Source organism: Carassius carassius, chromosome 9 (assembly GCF_963082965.1).
Source record: "Carassius carassius chromosome 9, fCarCar2.1, whole genome shotgun sequence".
Classification (NCBI taxonomy): domain Eukaryota; kingdom Metazoa; phylum Chordata; class Actinopteri; order Cypriniformes; family Cyprinidae; genus Carassius; species Carassius carassius.
Genome location: NC_081763.1, coordinates 34,999,926 through 35,020,544, shown reverse-complemented (window position 1 = coordinate 35,020,544; position 20,619 = coordinate 34,999,926). Strand labels below are relative to the sequence as shown.

Genomic DNA, 20,619 nt, shown 5'->3' with positions numbered 1-20,619 from the left:
TATTCAGGTTGAGCCTAGACCAAGAGCAGAGAAAGACACTCACTCCAGCTCAACATCTAGTCAACATCAATGCTATTGCTAAAATTTGGATGGTATAGTATCATGAGCCACAATTAAAGTCTTGTAACAGTCATGCCAGGAGTTGTTGTTGTTGTTGTCGAGTTTACACGCGCCGATTGCTTTGGGCAGGGGCTAGTCAAAGTCTAGTGCCGTTTTTTACTCCCAGTCCATCCCTGATTGTAAGTAGCAGACTTTGATCAAGTTTGAAACCGTAGGTGTGCCCCTTTGAGCCTCCACAGCGCGATTGTGTCATTGGGATTTATTGTGCTGCATTACTGTTAGATTATATCATGATCTCTGTCAGATACTACTGTGAGTTTGCAATCCATCTTTTCTTCTTACTTGCTCACTTCCACAGATGTTTCCTGTTTTGTTTGGGTATGAGTGTTTTTGTCTTCTCTCTTACTCCTGTTCTCCCTTTCCTTTTTCCTTTGTTTTTCTCCCTCCTACCATCTGTGCTTTCTCACTCTATTCTTTAGTCTTATGTCTCTTTACCTCGATGTATACTCGCATGCGCAGATAATACCTAGAGGTGAATCGGTGAGGATTGGTGGGGGGACCTTTTAGGCCCAGGTTGTTGAGTTCAGTTTGTCCTTTACAGAAAGTTGAAAGGCTCATTGCCAGTATTATTCCTTATATGTCCAGTAGTTCCTGATCATATATATGCTTTATATAACTTGTTGTTTTGGCTCATACTCAACACATATATAATCTATATCTTATTGTTTGAAAAAGATCATACTACCTTTATTTTATCCTATATAAACTCAGTGTAAGACAATACAGATTTGAAGTGAAACTATACTCAGATCTTGTGTCTGTCCTGCCTTTTCTTCCCACGGCCGTGAACACTTAAGTAGGACTGAGAAAACTTTTGGTTGCGAACACTTTCCGATACTGAAATTAGTGCGACATACTTTGCAAAAAGCGTGGGAATTGTTGATGCTGCTTCGTGATAAGAAATTCAATTCCTCCGACCAGCTGTTGTTATATTTGCAGCTATATATATTTTTTCACCGTATAGCACCACCTGAGCTTTCTAATGCCATTTTAAGTGACTCTTGATTCAAATTCCCCCGTCTACCTGCGCAGATATCAACTGAGAAACAGAGCTGTAGGTTGTCAGGTTGAGGTCAAAAATGGGTTCAAAATTGTAAGATGTATCTATTGTGTGAGTAGGATGCATCTCACACAAGATCTGGCAACTGGACAACCTTGGAATAATGTATTGATGTGATTACTTCATAAAACGAGGTAGGACCATACAAATTACAGGAGTTTCCTGGGAGAAATAACAAAACGGGATGGGGGCGGGGCATGGGTGTAAAATACGGGAAACTCCCGGGAAAAAATGTACGATCTGTACATTTAAGTATCAAGCACTTTATCAATACACTAGTTAGCTTGAGCAACAGCATATCACTGATTTAAACACAGTGTGTTGGCAATAGTCGGATAAGTTTAATGAAAGCATCCACAATAGATGAGCCTGAAGCAGCAGCTCATTCATATCGACAGCCTTGACAACAGATTGCTCGTTGGTAAATTTAACTCGTAGTGTTACTGGTGTGGTAATATGATAGCATGCCTAGCAAACATAACTGAACATTTAGCTTTGGACAATGAGCAATGTCTGAAGCATGTTTACCAGGAATTGCACTAGGCAATAAAATTAAAGAAACTTTGCTTAGCTTCGTGAAGACGTCCAGAAATGAATTAAAGGTGAAATGGCCAGTTGTTCGTTGATGCTTTGATTCTTCTTGTATATCTTGCTTCTTCCATTGGGAAAGCAGATCTTGTGTAAAGTTGTTGGGTCAGTCGTATTAGTACAACTTTGGCGATGAATTGTGATCATATGCATCAGCTGGTCGCAGCCTATGCCTTTTATGGCCTGACTGAACTACAGTAACTCTGCACTCGATTTATAGTATATTTGTATTACTACAAACATGCTCAAGTACATTTTAATACATAATACAAAAACATTATAATAAATGATATGGCAGAGATATCATATCAATTTGTAGAACATTTCAGATATACCTGTTTTACTAAAAAGTACAGAATTTTACATAAAGTAGTAACTAAAATTACAATGCAATTTTTTAGAGAAAAAAATAAATAAGAATTACTGAAAACAAAGTGCACAAATGAATAGCTGTGTGTGTGCAAAGACTAAAGATGATAAAGTTCAAGCAACAGAATAGGGAGGGTTTGGAGGGGGTTTTGGAGGTGGATGAGGAGATGGTGCAGAAATGGTGAGAGGCAAAAGTGTGGGGATGATGGCATGATTTAGTTAAGGGATGGTGATGAGAAAATGACGATGATGCCCTGGCAGCTTATATTGTGTTTGGCTCATGGTACAGACCCAGAGCATCCCAGTGCTGACAAGAAGTGATGTTTAATTAAGAAGGTTAGGAAGGAGCGTTTCAGATACTTAGCCTAATCAACACCGGTGGAGCACAATCAAGTTAATCAACACCACAATATATCCTGTAGACTAACCTCTATCCATTATAGGTTTATCAGCATTCGGTTTGCACCTTTTGCCATTATATATCAGACTCAGCATCTCCCATTTAGTCTCGACCTCCCACCAAACACTGTCTAAACAGCTATCCTCACATCTTTTACCCCCACCAGGCGAGGCTTACCAGTTCGATTTTCTGAGTATGATACCCCATCGGGTGCCCCGAGAGCCCTCTCAGTCAGGTTTTCTTTTTCTCTCTCCCCACCCAGCGATGCTTACCAGTCTGATGTGTGTGCTCCCATCAGACATCGTCGAGAGTTCTCCCTTTTGGGTTTCAATACTTCAATACAGACACCGTGACCTATACCAGTTGTGGCAACTTGGGCCCTCCTGGTTGGCCTATACAATCCCACTGCTCCTCCCCATCGGCCGGTAGGGCTCACCCATTCCAATGCTGTGAGCTCCCATTGAGCATCGGGTCGAGCCCTAACAACCAGGCACCCCAAACCTCATAGTCCAGTACCAGCAGACGGTAGGGCCTACCCTTTCAACACATAAGTCACTCCCACCAAAATACGTAGGCTATTCAGCTCTCCAGCTGACTTAGTGTTAGCACTCGTTAGCTTGTCATTAGCGTCTTCATTCGAACCTATCACTGTTTTCTTTTCTCCTCTCCTCTCCTCTCTCTCACTCAGTTTTTCACAAGTTCATCAAACAACCGCAGTAAGAATATTTCATAAAGCACGGTGAGTAATGGCTTCTCCTGCTATTGTTACAGTATTTGCACCTCTTGCCACATGTACAGTTTATCTATCTCTGTTGCAGATGAGGGATTTACATGTGATAAATGCAGGGAAATAGTTAGGCTGTAGGCTGACGGAGAAGATTTCAGAATTAGAGACACGCATCCAAACTTTAATTGAGGACAGTAAGAATGTTAGGGCTCTAGATACGGCTTTGGATGCGTCTAGCTCAGTGATTCCTGTACATTGTTCGGTTCCGGCAACAGAGCCCCTGCTCTCATCAAAAAAACATAACTTGACCCCAAAGAATTTATTTTTTATAGTTAATTTATAGTTAATTATAGACCAATCTCGAATCTCCCTTTTCTGTCCAAGATACTAGAAAAGGTGGTATCCTCACAATTATATTCCTTCTTAGAGAAAAATGGTATATGTGAGGATTTCCAGTCAGGATTTAGACCGTATCATAGTACTGAGACTGCTCTCCTTAGGGTTACAAATGATCTGCTCTTATCATCTGATCGTGGGTGTATTTCTCTATTAGTTTTATTGGATCTTAGTGCTGCGTTTGACACAATTGACCACAACATTCTTTTGCATAGACTTGAACACTTTGTTGGCATCAGTGGAAGTGCATTAGCATGGTTTAAATCGTACTTATATGACCGCCATCAGTTCGTAGCAGTGAATGAAGATGTATCATATCGATCACAAGTGCAGTATGGAGTACCTCAAGGCTCTGTACTAGGGCCTCTACTCTTCACGCTTTATATGTTACTCTTGGGAGATATCATCAGGAAACATGGTGCTAGCTTTCACTGTTATGCTGATGATACTCAACTCTATATTTCTTCGCAGCCCGGTGAAACACACCAATTTGAAAAACTAATGGATTGCATAGTCGATATAAAAAACTGGATGACGAGTAATTTCTTACTGCTAAATTCTGAAAAAACAGAGGTGTTAATTATAGGACGTAAAAACTCTGCATGTAATAACCTAGAACACTGTCTAAGACTTGATGGTTGCTCTGTCAATTCTTCATCATCAGTTAGGAACCTAGGTGTGCTATTTGATCGCAATCTTTCCTTAGAAAGCCACGTTTCTAGCATTTGTAAAACTGCATTTTTCCATCTCAAAAATATATCTAAATTACGGCCTATGCTCTCAATGTCAAATGCAGAAATGTTAATCCATGCATTTATGACCTCAAGGTTAGATCATTGTAATGCTTTATTGGGTGGTTGTTCTGCACGCTTAGTAAACAAACTACAGCTAGTCCAAAATGCAGCAGCAAGAGTTTTTACTAAACCAGGAAGTATGACCATATTAGCCCGGTCCTGTCAACACTGCACTGGCTCCCTATCAAGCATCGTATAGATTTAAAAATATTGCTTATTACTTATAAAGCCCTGAATGGTTTAGCACCTCAGTATTTGAATGAGCTCCTTTTACATTATAATCCTCTACGTCCGATACGTTCTCAAAACTCAAAAGGCAATTTTATAATACCTAGAATATCAAAATCAACTGCGGGCGGCAGATCCTTTTCCTATTTGGCGCCTAAACTCTGGAATAACCTACCTAACATTGTTCAGGAGGCAGACACACTCTTGCAGTTTAAATCTACATTAAAGACCCATCTCTTTAACCTGGCATACACATAACATACTAATATGCTTTTATTATCCAAATCCGTTAAAGGATTTTTAGGCTGCATTAATTAGATAAACCGGAACCGGAAACACTTCCCATAACACCCTATGTACTTGCTACATCATTAGAAGAATGGCATCTACGCTAATATTTGTCTGTTTCTCTTTTGTTCCGAGGTCACCGTGGCCACCAGATCCAGTCTGTGTCCAGATCAGAGGGTCACTGCAGTCACCCGGATCCAGTACGTATCCAGACCAGATGCTGGATCAGCACCTAGAAAGGACCTCTACATCCCTGAAAGACAGCGGAGACCAGGACAACTAGAGCCCCAGATACAGATTCCCTGTAAAGACCTTGTCTCAGAGGAGCACCAGGACAAGACCACAGGAAACAGATGATTCTTCTGCACAATCTGACTTTGCTGCAGCCTGGAATTGAACTACTGGTTTCGTCTGGTCAGAGGAGAACTGGCCCCCAACTGAGCCTGGTTTCTCCCAAGGTTTTTTTCTCCATTCTGTCACCGCTGGAGTTTCGGTTCCTTGCCGCTGTCACCTCTGGCTTGCTTAGTTGGGGACACTTCATCTACAGCGATATCGTTGACTTGATTGCAAATAAATGCACAGACACTATTTAACTGAACAGAGATGACATAACTGAATCCAATGATGAACTGCCTTTAACTATCATTGTTTCATTATTGACACTGTTTTCCTAATGAATGTTGTTCAGTTGATTTGACGCAATGTATTTTGTTTAAAGCGCTATATAAATAAAGGTGACTTTGACTTTATAATCACAGAGCTTATTAACAAAACTAATAAGACTGATGACATGATATACCTGAGCTGTGACAAAACTAATAAAACATTAATAAATGAAGCTCTTTCCATTTGCTCTTGACTGAAATAGTGATGTCTAGATTCGAATAAAGCACTTCCCCATCTACATCGTACTTCAACATGCTCTTATGTAAAATACCATGCACAGAAATATGAATTCACAGTTTGCAAACCTCTTTTCTGGACTTCAGGTATGTGCTGATTACTTGAGTCTAGTTCACAGTTTAAATGGTCAAAGTAAGGTATTTGCTCCTGATACTGGGTTAATAACTAGAAGCAGTGTAAAATGAAAGGAAAGATGGTATTTTCTGATTTTATACACCAGATTATTGTGAATAAACCGGGAGGATCTAGGAAATTATTTTGGGGTGGGATGAGGACTGTGAGGAGTGGAAACAAGTATTCAATCATCTGAACTCAATCTAGAGCAGTGCTTCTCAATCTTTTTTCAATAACGTACCCCCTATCAAATTTTTTCTCAGCCAAGTACCCCCTGACCGGCCCCAATTATTTGAGATGGAAAAAAAAGCTATGACTACGATGTAGTGAGATTATGAGATTTATTAAACAATGTAAATAATAAAACATTTGCAATAAACATTTGCAATAATTAACAATGTATATTTACTGATAACGCAGTTATCCCCCTTGACTGGCCCCAAACATGTTTGATAAAAGAAACCTATATAAATAATATATATATATATATATATGCACTGTATATATATATATATATATATATATATATATATATATATATATATATATATATATATATATGTATGTGTGTGTGTGTGTGTGTGTATGTATATATGATGTGTATAACATTTTAGCTCAAAAACACTTGTAACAATAAACAACAAACTAAGTTGTACTTTTAATTTTCTTTACTGTTTACGCAGTTTAAGTATACCCCTTGACTGGCCCCAAACATGTTTGATAAAAGAAACCTATATAAATAATATATATACACTGTGTGTGTATATATATATATATATATATATATATACGTGTGTGTGTGTGTGTATGTATATATGATGTGTATAACATTTTAGCTCAAAAACACTTGTACCAAATAAACAACAAACTAAGTTACACTTATAATTTAGTGCGAAACATGTGCTTGTGCTTCACTGAGGATCTTGGTCATTCTCGGTGGTAGGGAGGAAACAGCAGTGATCAGAGTCTTTTCCAGGCCCAGTCTGTTTCTCTGCTTTGTTTTGATCACGGTCATTGCAGAAAATGAGGCCTCACACAAATATGTGGATCCAAAGGGCAGTAGCTGCTGCAAAGCTTTTTCTCCCAGCTCAGGGTACTCCTTTTTTACACACACCCAAAACTGTGTTACAGTGGAGTTTTCATATTTCATCCGTAGGCCATAGTCAGATGACACATCCAAGAGTTTTTCCTGGTGACAGAGAGGGAGCTTGTTTCGGCTTTCTTCTGACAAAAGAAATGGGTTTCTCACCCAACTGAGCTGTGCAGATTTCTCCTCCATATCAGGAAAGTATGAGTTAAAACTCACAATCAGGTTGGCCAAATGTTCCTCTATGATGGACTTCACTGGTGCTCTCTCCACATCTTCCCTGGAGAGGAAAGCATCCACCTGAGAAAAGCAGGTGAGATCCCCCTGTACACATGCCCGTTTCCACAACTCTGCTTTCTTCAGAAAACCACCCACGTTATCATACAGGTTCAGAACGTGGGTGTCCTTGCCCTGAAGACACACATTCAGCTCATTCAATTTACTGAATATATCTGCCAGATAGCACAGCTTTGCAAGCCAATCTTTATCTTCAAACAGGGTGGCATATGGAGATCTTTGCTCTGACAAAAAGGTGTGCACCTCCACCCGTAGTTCCAGCAGCCTGCTCAGTATCCTCCCTCGAGATAGCCAGCGCACTTCTGTGTGTAGCAGCAGTTGCGTGTGTTCTGCTCCCATGTCCTCACAAAGGCGGTCAAACAGTCGTGCATTGAGTGGCCTTGACTTAATAAAGTTAATCACTTTAATGCTGTCATTCAAAACTTCATGCAAAACAGGACTTATATTTTTGGATGCCAGTGCTTCCCTGTGTATGATACAGTGATTCCACTGCACTTCTGGATGTTTACTTCTAATACGCGTCATGAGCCCTTTAACACGGCCTGTGATTGACGCGGCTCCGTCAGTGCATACACTCTTGCAGTTTCTCCAGTCCAGCTCGTTTTCAATGAAGAAATTATTCACAACATTAAAAAGGTCCTTTCCCATTGTTTTCCCCTCTAAGCTCTTGCAGAAAATACATTTTCATAAATGTCGTCAATATCCACATACCTCACAAACGCAATGAGCTGTGCCTTGCCACTGACATCGGTCGACTCATCAAGCTGGAGTGAAAATGCTTCGCCAAGTTTTCCCACAACTTGTTCAACAATATCCGCTCCCATTCTATCTATTCTGCGGGAAATGGTGTCATTAGACAAAGGCACCGTTTTTATTTTATCCGCGGCATTTTTGTCCAGCATTGTCTCAGTTAATACAACGGCGGCTGGGAGTAACAGGTCCTCAGCGATCGTGAACGGCTTTTTTGCTTTAGCCACGAGCAGTGACACCGCATATGACGCCTGAAGTGCTTTGGCTGATGTTGTGGAGACTTTTCGCATTGTTTCCTGCGATGATCTAAACTCAGCAAGTTTTCTCTTGAAAAAATCAGGTGGCTTTCCAACATGACACTGATGTTTGGTGTTGAGATGTCTCTGCAGGTGCGCCGGTTTCATCGAGCTGTTTGCTAGTTTCTCCCCACAGAAAAAACACAATGCTTGGGGAGGGTTGCCGTTTGTTGCCGTGAATCCCATCAAAACATACCCCTCCTGATATTGACGGTATTTTGTTGGCTCCACTTTGGCTTTCTTTTTTTCTTCATCCTCCCTGTTCTCCGCTGTAGTAGTGCTACGTTTTAACCAGGATTTCATTTATGCCTGTTTATTTAGCAGCTAAGCAACTGATTTCCCGCTCGGCGTGATTAAAAAATTATTCTTCTCTGATTTAATGTTAAGTATTTACAATCACATTTAAAATAGAAATATTTTATTTAAAGATGTGGTTAACATTTTATTAAACTTATTTTCGTAATCATGGATGATTTTGTATCTCTTAAATTAATTTATTAAAATGTATTAATTTAATTTTTTTTGTTTTTTTTTATAAATCTCACGTACCCCCTACAGTATCGCAACGTACCCCTGGGGGTACGCGTACCCCCATTTGAGAATCACTGATCTAGAGTATAGCATCTGGATGTCTTTGTGCATTTCTTTTACTGCATTTTATTCAGATTTCCTTCAAAACTACACATTTACAAGATCACATTCACACTTATGCTGCACATCTCTATTATTACCTCCCCAGCTCTTTTTATCAGTAATGGTTTGATGAAATCTGCTGTCTGGGACATTATCTGAGGGCTTTAAACCAATGCAGGGTTCGTGTGTGTGAGCTGTCTGCAGTCAGACGCCTGAAACACATCGTGAAACGAGAGCATCTGTTCACACTGCTCAGAGATTCAGAGTTTAGTTTGAGTTCCTTTAGCCCAAAGTTAAGATTGACTCATCACGCTTTCTACAGAACAAATACAATTCAAAACATAAGAACAAACTCAATGTGTATTTGAAATGATTTATATAAAAAAAACAACACATCTGCATGTGGTTTATACCAGAAAGGGTTTATACCGAGTAGTGCAAGCACTTTAGAGACACTTATCTAAAGTGACTTGATAATTAATAATACTAAATCAAAAGAAAACAATAATCAAAAGAATCTAGTATGAAATGAAAAGATGTTCCTCGGGAGCTTCTTCCATGCTGAAGACATGAGATGATGAAAGTGTCTTTGCTCTTTGTTACAAAGGAACAACAAGGCTCATCTGGTTCAGTTTGAGAAGATGTGAAAATGATTCAAACCATCACACAGTCATCATCTCGTGACCTGGAGTCGACTGAATCAGGAGCATCAGATCCCTGCAGGACACTGATTCATTTACAGCAGCTGCAGATTTATATTTTTAAAACCTGTTATTAGAAATATGTTCATAACCTCAATGTGCAGTACACATGTTAACCTACAGAGACGACATTGCTCTACAAGTGCAACAACACCATGACACACAAACAGATAACCCCAATACACTCTAGACCACCAGTCAGGATGAAATACAGGAAGTGATGCAAGTATTCACAGCTTTCCTAAGAGAAGAAGAAACGAGTGGGAAAAGATGTAAACTTATCTTACATTCCTGATTGTCTTCATTTTAATGTACAGTTTGAGTATTAAAGGGTACATAACATACAGTTTCACCTAATCTCATGTTAATCTTGAGTACCTAGTACTGCATCCTTCATATATCCAAAAAGTATTTAGTTTTATCAGATTTATAAAAGAAAAATACAGCTTTCCGATTCTTGCCGGAAAAAGTAGAGCTCCTGGAGGCGTGCCATGGGCTGAGCTGATGTTTCGTGTTGTTTCCATTAAAATATATTCACTTATGTGCTAATTTCCAACAAAAGACAGAAATCTGATGCAATTGTACTTACATGAATGGAGTCTTCTATCACAGGGAGGGCTTTCACGTTACAACGGCTCCATGTTTTAATAGCAAACAATGTGCAATCCAGCGTTGACCTGGGCCTCGTTTATAAAACATTCGTCACTCAAATGACCAGAACACTTAAACGCACTTGCTACACTCTTTTGCTGCCCCGGAAAAACAAACTGCATCCACTGTTCATGTAACGCTGGGTTCTTAGGGAAGATGAACACGGTAAACTTTCCCTCACATCCAAAAATGCACTTATTTGGAGGCATTCTCAAACAAATCCTATGTAGCGCTGCCAAGGATTTTGAAGCGCATTAATGTGCGCGGTCTCGCTCTCCTCTGATCAATGTGTGTGTGGACGTGCCCAGAGAAATGCTCATATCCGTTCTTGTCTACATCATTAGATCCTTGATCGAAAAAAAAACAGCCGAAACTTGTACCAACCCGGAAGTAAGATTTTCGGCACAGAAATTCTTAGTCATTCTTCTAAATTATTTTTTAAAACTTTGGCCATGTTTAGCATGAGAATCCATCCCTTTAACACTGTGAACAACTCTGAATACACGAAACACCATTGTACCCCCACTTTAAGTCTATGTTATTCTGCTCGTTGGTTCTGCTTGGGTTCAGATGATGTTTGCAACAAACCCTTTCTCTTTAATGCGTTACTCTGAGGGGGTTAGCAGAAAAAAAACAACTGGTACTGAAACACAAACCACTTCACTCAGCAAATATTCACTAATTCTCAATTTTATTCTACTTGTGCATATAATTACCCCAACAATAAACAACCTAAAGAAACCAGCAGTATTTTTCTCTGTTTTTGAAAAATAATAGTAATTGTAACTTAATGTTCAATGTCCAGTCTTTGGATGAGCTGAACAGATGATGTTGATGAAATGAGAATATATCCACAATGGTTATTTGAGAGCGTTGCAAAGATTATCCAATAGTCCATATAAGAGTGATGAGTGAATGATAGTCAATGAATAGAACACTACTTCTTGCTTCTAGTTGTCATCCATGTAGTGGATCATGAAATAGTACAACAAAAAATGGTATGGTCCAATAGAGATAAGTACTAGTCAAGAAAAATTAATCCTTTCTATCAATCTAGGTAGCATCCAAATCAACCATGTGGTTTCCCTCTACCAAACTGACTGACTTCTTCTTCTTCTTCTTCTTCTTGGATTTTATTGGCGGTTGACACAGAACACAATGGTGTATTTCCGCCACCAACTGGTATGGAGTGTGGATCAAGATGACTTTTTTTTTTTTTTTTTTTTTTTTTTTAATTCTCTCCCACAGATTAGATTCCACAAGAAACTGAAGAATAAAATTATAACACTCATTTATCGAGTTATTTTGCAGAATATACTTTGGTATAAATTGCATTTTTATTTTTTTTAAATTATGAATTAACAACCTTCTTTCATTCTCATATTTCTGACAATGCATTAAAACATGCTCTACTGTTTCCTCTTGCCCACAATAATCACATCTTCCCGTATCATGTTTACCCATTTTATAAAGTGTACTATTTAATCTTGTGTGTCCAAATCTCATCCTTGATATTACAATTTCTTCTCTCCTGTTTTTCCCTGCAATTCTCATCTCTCCCACTTTCCTTTGAATTCTATAGAACCACCGACCTTTTTTCTCCTTGCCCCACTGTTTTTGCCACCTTTCCTTTAGTCTCTTCTTGATAATACTCTTTATTTCATTCTTACTTAAATTAACAATTAAATTAATGTCATTGTTTTTAACTGCTTCTTTTGCTTCTTTATCTGCAATTTCATTTCCTTGGACACCAACATGTGCAGGCACCCACAAAAATACTACTGTAATCCCCATCATTTGAATTCTGTATATTGTTTGCATTATCTCCATTAAAATATCTGGTCTACTTTCTGAATGACTGTATTGTAAACTAGCCAATGATGAACATGAGTCTGAACATATAACTGATTTCACAGGTCTTATTTCTTCTATCCACTGTATTGCTAATAATAATGCAACCATTTCCCCTGTATAAACAGATAGCTCATCACTGATCCTTTTCCTTATTGATAAATGAAACTCTGGGACAGTAAATGCTACTCCTATCTTGTTGTCTGAACTCTTTGATGCATCTGTGTATATCTGAACATAACTGTAGTACTCATTAATATATATCTGTACATTATATGAATTACATTCCTCACCCTCGTTTCTCTGTTCTAACAATGTAAAATCAACTATAGCATCTGGAAGTACCCAAGGTTTTATTACTGGTAATGGAACAGTAGGACTAACATTTAATTGATTAATTTTAAGTTCTGTGGCTTTCTGCATCACAGTCCATCCAAAACTTTTAGTTTTCCTCCTCTCTTTCTCCCAACATGGCTTTAACGTGTCTAGTGTAGGATGCTCTTGACTATGGCCTTGTAAATTAACCCAGTAATTCAATGATAGCTGTACCCTTCTCATTTCCAAAGACATTTCCCCCATTTCCACCTGTAGTGCTGTAATTGGAGTAGTTTTTATAACTCCTGTACATAGTCTAAATACCTGATTCTGTATATTATCTAACTTTTTAAGAGATGTTTCTGCAGCTGATCCATAAACCACACACCCATAATCTAACACAGATCTAATCAATCCATTATACATGGCCTTTAATGCCATCCTATCTGCTCCCCACTCACTACCAACTAAACATCTCATTGTATTTATTATTTTCTTACATTTATTTATTATATTCTGAATATGCACCGCCCACGTAACTCTTTCATCAAACCATATCCCCAAAAACAAAAAATATTTTACTCTTTCCAGTTCTTGATTATATAATTTTAGTTTCACCTCACTTCCCACTTTCTTCCTTGTAAACAACATTATTTTTGTTTTATCAACTGAGAATTTAAAACCCCATTTATATGACCATTCTTCAACTATTGTAATAGCCTCCTGTAATTTTTTTCACAATAAAATCAATATTCCTTCCCCTTTTCCAGATTGCCCCATCATCAGCGAAGAGTGAGAGGCCCAGCCCATTATCCAAATCTTCAAACACATCATTTATCATAATGGAAAATAATAAAGGACTTATTATACTTCCTTGTGGAGTACCATTTTCAATTGTGAATTTTTCTGAATAACTGTTTCCTATTCTCACTTTTAGTGTTCTGTCTGATAAAAAATCCTTGATCCATCTAAACATTTGACCTTTGATACCTAACTTATACAGTTTAATTAACAACCCTTCTTTCCACATCATGTCATAAGCTTTCTCTATGTCGAAAAAGACAGCCACTACACTTTCTCTATTTATTTGTGCTTTTCTTATCTCATGTTCTAAACACACCGCCGGATCCATTGTATTTCTCCCTCTCCTAAAACCACTCTGATATTTGGATAAGAATTTATTCATTTCTACATGATACGTTAACCTTTCATTCACCATTTTTTTCCATTATTTTACCAATATTAGATGTCAACGCAATAGGTCTATAATTTCCTGGATTTGTACCATCCTTCCCCGGTTTACGTATTGGTACTATCACCGCCTCCTTCCACCTTTGTGGTAATTTTCCTTCTTCCCATGATTTATTGTGCACATTTAATAAAACTTCCTTAGATACTTCACTGAGATGTCTTAGCATTAAATAGCAAATCTGATCTATACCTGGAGCTGAATTCTTGGTTTTTCTAAGAGCTCGATTTAACTCTGCCTTTGTAAATATCATATTTAATTGTTCATTATTAAATTCCTCATTCTGTATTAAGTCTTTAAACTGTTCCAATGTCCTTTCCCTTCCTCTTTTACCCTCCTTACTACTATTATCTGATTTATGTATTTTAACAAAACTTTTTGCAAGCATTTCTGCTTTCTCTTCATCTTTTATTGCTATTGTATCACCATCTTTTAATACTGGATACCCAAATTCTCTTTTTATCCCATTCATTCTTTTTATCATATTCCATACTTGCCCACTTTCAGTTTCCTTCCCACTGTGTTACAAAACCTCCTCCAATAGTCTTTTTTACGATTCTCCTAACATTTGCTTGCATCTTTTTATATTCAATGAAGTTCTGAAAACTATGATTCTTTTTTAACATTTTAAAAGCTTTATTTCGAGATTTAATTATCTTATCACACTCTTTTGTCCACCATGGCACAATCTTATTTTTTTTCCTACCTCCCTTCCTTGGAATAGACTGACTTGCTGATATCAATATAGCATTACAGATATCATTATTAACCTCATCAATCCCTTCTTTAACTTTAATGTTTTTCATTTCTTGTTCACTTATACTCCTAAATTTCTCCCAATCTGCATTTTCAAAGAACCATTTGTCTACTCCTCTTGTATCACATTTTTCTAAACTTAGATTTACCTCAATTGTTATAGGGTAATGATCACTCCCTATAGTAGTTTCTCTAATCACCTCCCATACGCATATACCCGCTAGTGAACTTGACACAAGTGTAAGGTCAATAGCTGATTCTACTCCTGTTCTCACATTAACCCTTGTTCCCCCACCATCATTTAAACATACTAATTCCTTTAACTCCATTAATTCTTCAATCACTATTCCGTTTCCATCATTGCAATTGTCCCATAGTGTGCTATGAGCATTAAAATCTCTGCAACATATAACTTTTCCTTCTAAGTGTACAATTAGTTCACCCAACACCTCTAGTGATAGTCTTTTACAAGGATTATAAAAATTTAGAATTTTAACATTTCCTTTTTCCCCTAAAATTTATATTATTATAAACTCCAACATTATTCCTTTTCCTATAACACTATACTGTACTCCTTGTTTTACAAATATTATACACCCTCCCCCTATATCTTCCTCTCTATCTCTACGTACACAATCATACCCTTTAATATTAAAATCCAACACTGGCTTAAGCCAGGTTTCCTGTATGCATACGATTTCTGGTTTCTTTCTAAGCTCTTTTATAAAACCTTTAAACTCTAGACCATTCGCTAACAAGCTTCTTGCATTCCATTGCACAATATTCAAGTTGTCTTATCACCTGCACATCCTGACTTCCCATCTCCTTCCAGTCTTTTATTGATGTTTTCCCAGGATATATTGTTTATACCCAAAAACTTTTCAGCTCCCTTCACAATTATTTTTATTTTCTCTGTTTTTTGTCTAACTTAATTTTTGTCAAACAAAATTAGTCTATCCACTGTCAGTGTTGTACCACTTTCTTCTGGTCGCCCAATCTCTTGACTTGACATGTCTTTGCCAGTATCATCACTTCTCCTTTGCTCTTGTACCTTCTTTATTGCTTCTGCATAGCTTAGGTTATTTACAACTTTTACTTGCTCAATTTCCATGGCTCTCTTTCTTACGTTACATCCATTGTATGTTACCCGATGTTGCCCACCACAATTACAGCACTTGTCCTGTGCACTCTCTTCACAATTTTCAAATCTATGATCACCTCCACACTTAGGACATCTTTGTTTTCCTTTGCACACCGCTGCTATATGTCCATATCTTTGACATCTATAACAGCGGAGTGGGGGAGGAATATATGGCCTCACTACAAAACTCATGTACCCAATTTAGATTTTTCCTGGAAGCACAGAGTCCTGAAACTCCAAAAGAATTGACAAACTGTCAACTCTTTCCCCATTCATTGTTTTTTGCAACCTTTTTATTCTACTTACTTCACCCCCAGAAATACTTTGTTTTAGTCTTTCTAGATCCTCCTCAACTGGAATGCCTGTTATTACTCCCTGTTTCAGACGTTTTTCTCCCAAGATCTTTCTTTCATTCACTTTTTTCTTACATACATTCTCAATTTTTAGAGCTTTGTTTTTCTGCTCATCAGTTTTACATATCACCAACAGGCTTCCGTCTCTCAAAATCTTAGCCGTGTCCACTTCTCCTAACTTTTTCTTCAGTTCTCTAGACAATGCTACTGGACTTAGGTTAACATGTTCATCTTCCTTTCTAAATTTAAGAATAACTTTATATTGCTCTCTTTCAATCTTTTTCCGGACAACCCTACTCTCTTCCTCAGAGCTGTTTTCTTCTAATCCTCTTTTACTGGATTGGCTATACTCCAACCTCGTTTCATTTCGCCCACTCATTCTCTTTTCTTGTCCTTTCTTACTTACTAGATTCCAATCATCTGACTCCATTTCATCATCCTCATTTACCCCAGAAAACATCTCAATCCAGTCACAAACCAGTTTATGTCAACCGCCGTAAACTCCAAACACAACCGACTGACTTCTTCATGGGCTTTTAGGGTTATATCTGGTAGCCACCATGATCTAGTGCCCTCAAGTGGCTCTTAGTGGTAATACACTTGACTTGACTTAGATAACTCTTAAGAATTAAGGAAAATACAAAATAAAACAAAAGTAACAATTAGACCGTTACATGTTTATCGTGTTGTAGCATTAAGAGAATGGGACTAAAACATTTGATGTCATCAAGCAGGATGTATTTCCACACAAACAACAATGGTGGCCTAAAACATCCACACATCGATCAAATGTGTATCTATATGATTGATCAATGCCACATGTAAAATATCGTAACATAGTATAAATAGGCTCCTTCTTTTGGCACTGCCTTGTGCTCACATTTTCAGCAATGCATTACTATCAACACATGCATTCTCATTCAAACTCCCCTGTCAGGACTGATATTAGGACTGTCTGAAGACACAAAGTGAGTTAAGAAGAGCTGAGAATAGTGATGCTGGGGTCACACGCAGATGTTAAAGCCCTCTGTGGAAACACAATCCTGGGACGAAAGACCTTCTGAGGGTCACTATCCTCCCTGAATTAGTTAGATAGGCATGATGGGATTGTTTTGAAGAGAAATGTGGTGGTAATCAACACTCCTGACCTTCAATCCTGCTCTCATTCAGGTTCATCTGAGTATGTGATTGTCTTCTTAATGCATGAGTATGTGAGTGTTCAAGAACTGGATCAGTAAAGTCTCTTCTGCAGTCTTCCAGATGAACACACTATCATCTACAGAAGAATGGAAACCATAGGCGGAGTTTCACTTTAATGTGTGGCAGACAAGCCAAGAGCACTTTTTGACATGTTCTACATTTCATGTATTTATGTAACACATATTCTACATTAAAAATACATTTAGAATGAACAATAAGTGCTGTACAAAGAGTTAAAAAAAAACAATGCAGAAAAGCTGCCTCTTTTTCGAATTGCGTAGATGACCACTATTATTTTTTCATCTCTTCTGACAAATTTTCAATCAAATCATTCTGTGTGTGCTAGATCAGAGCCAGTTTCTTATTCTCCTAATAATGGAGAAACGTATTTTTGATGCAGCCGAACTAGAGCCCTGCATTTCAGCTGTGGGCCACAAATTTTTTACGCCCCTCGGGCCGGGCTTTGGGCCAATTTTCACTCAGAGGTCAGACACGGGCCGGCCCTCAAGCCTGCTGTAGGCTTCTCTTTATTTTTATATTTTACACATCCATCAGTCAGTGATGCTGGTGGAAACAGCACAAGACTGTGCTGCTGTGGCTGTCATGAGCGACTGAACAGAGTTTAGTGTCCCGCAGCAGCAGCTCAACAGTTCTCCATTCAGATAAACACAGTAGCCTTAAAAAGCACTGGCAAATGTAATTGCAATGAATCTGTCATGGGAAAACAGAAAGGAGATATCTGAATTATTTACTAATAAAAAGTGTTTTCTGAGTCGATGTCAGAAGGATTCAGTACTTTATTTAACTGTAAAACATTTTATCTAGACAGGAAGTCAGCAAGAAACCCTTGACCTACAAACTGAGCACAGATCAAACCGTGTTTCTGAAGAAAAGTGACCACAGAAGGTTTCGGTTTGATTCAGATGAGCTGCTAGAGTCACACCTCAGTAACTCTGCCAATGTCAGATGGTAGATAACTTGAACTTTTAGTTTCTTTTTTAACCATGATTTATTAACAACATTCTGAAAGATCAACAACATGATCAGTGTTACATGAGTCTTAATTAGAGGCAGAAGATTGTTTTGATGTAAGTACAGGACGTATGAAGTGTGTTTCGTTGTGAACTACACGAGGGTCAAACTCTGTTGTGGGGGACTCATACCAGATCAGTCCACAGTCATTTTAGATCAGACACTGAACGAGGAAAGATGTTTCACACGCTGGTTTTGTTCTGTTTGAGCTGCTGCCATCTGACATTGCACTTAGCAGGGCTCAGAAAGCGCTTTTCAAAACACTGTTCTTTTTGTTTGTGTGTTTATTTTTTAATATATTAATATCAAAGATAGTTGCTGAACAAACAAATGCAAATAGTCATCTCTCTAACAATTGCTCTTTATCACTTATCCTGGGCAAATTCACCATAAACATTACATTTTATGTCCATAATGATTAATTCACAATTAACTCACGGATGAGAAAGTAATCTTGTACAAACCAGATGAAACTTTTCAGTTCACACCCAGCTTAGACTAAGTGCACAATTTCATCTCAGATGTGCGATATGTCTAGATGGAGCTAAAGGTATTACACTCTTAAACATAAAGGCTCTTAATAGACGTTCTTCACACTAAGAAACATATCGTTCTTTGAAGAACTTTTTAATGGAAGGTTCTTTGAGGAACCAAATCTGGTTCTTTTAAGGCATTGTTTCAAAAAAAAAAAAAAAAAAAAAATATCTTTTTGGAAGCTTTATAAGTTCAGGTGTGTGTCTTTATGTCCAGTCTAGTCTTATCCCGGTGTCCAATCTGTCCACCTGACCCTGGTTTGAAACGACAGTGGTCCTAATGTTCCTGTTCATGTTCTTCAGGTGTGTTTCCTGCTAAAACTAATGGAAATCAGTCAGTGATGGAGGGATATTTAGTCACTCTAGACTCTGATCTTACTGAAATGATGGATGATGATCTGATTCTGTGGACGTTTGGACCTGAAAACACTCTAATAGCTGAAATCCATGTCCTGGCTGACAGCATGACTGTATTTGATGATGTTCTTGATGGGAGATTCAGAGACAGACTGAAGCTGGACGATCAAACTGGATCTCTGACCATCACAAACACCAGAACTGAACACGCTGGACATTATAAACTAGACATCAAACGTACGATCAAGACTTTCAGTCTCAGTGTGTATGGTGTTCTGCCTGTTCCTGTCATCAGCAGAAACTCATCATCATCATCTTCATCATGTTCACTGGTGTGTTCAGTCGTGAATGTGAGTCATGTGACTCTCTCCTGGTACGAAGGAACCAGTTTATTGTCCAGCATCAGTGTGTCTGATCTCAGCATCAGTCTCTCTCTTCCTCTGGAGCTGGAAGATCAGGATAAAAACAGCTACAGCTGTGTGCTCAACAATCCCATCAGCCACCAGACTCAACATCTGGACATCAGTCGACTCTGTCACACATCTGCAGGTATGGGGATATTAACATTGATTTACTCTTATGTTTCAGGTCTGCTGTAGATCAGAAAGATTGAGTCCTTTAGTCTGTTACAGATCAGGGCCTTCCTTTACTGTACGTTGTGCTTATCGCGGCTGGATCTCTGTTGATCATAGCTGCAGTCGTGATCTGCTGCATCTGCAATAAATGTAGAAAAACAGGTCAGGGGAGCAAGCAACTAATGTGCACACATATTTATCATTTTAAACCCAGTTCATTTCCATTAATAATGATACTTTGTCATTTTAATGCACATGTGATTTTTGTTAATGCAGTCGAGACACAGGGTGAAGACAGAACTGATTCAGTGTTGTGTAAACCAACAACAGCAAAAACGTACTCGGTTACTAAACGTAACCTCGGTTCTCTCTAGAAGAGCGAACGAGTACTGCGTCTTAGCTAAGACGCTACGGGAAAAGTCTCTTTTCACGAAATACTGAAGCAAAAAATTATCCTTAATTTTGTATTTTTGTAAAGCGCATTTGCAGCAGTACACAGCCATAGGCGAGACGGCTCGTTCGCTCATTGGCTTGTTCTGCGGCAACTGCACAGCCTATCGAGCGCGGGCTGATGCAACATCAGACCAATAAGGGCGCTTCGCGGGAACCTCCAGGTTATAGAACCTGATAAATGTAGACGGCGAGGCCCAACCTGCCGCCATACATATATCCTGCAAGGAGATCCCAGTAGACCACGCCCACGACGAGGCGATGCCTCTTGTGGAGTGTGCTCTGACGCCCAACGGGCACTGAAGGCCCCTGGAAGCGTAAGCTAACGCTATGGCGTCAACTATCCATCTGGATAGAGTCTGTCTCGAAACAGCCATTCCCTTGGAACGCCCACCGAACGAGACA

General features: G+C 38.5%; 1 protein-coding gene across 1 annotated transcript; it reads left to right on the top strand.

Moving 5' to 3' along the window:
• The first annotated feature begins 19,094 nt into the window (after positions 1–19,094).
• Positions 19,095–19,868, top strand: LOC132149719 (SLAM family member 9-like). The gene has a single exon (XM_059559129.1). The coding sequence runs from the start codon at positions 19,174–19,176 to the stop codon at positions 19,786–19,788; it is 615 nt and encodes a 204-aa protein (XP_059415112.1). The 5' UTR covers positions 19,095–19,173; the 3' UTR covers positions 19,789–19,868.
• Positions 19,869–20,619: the final 751 nt, after the last annotated feature.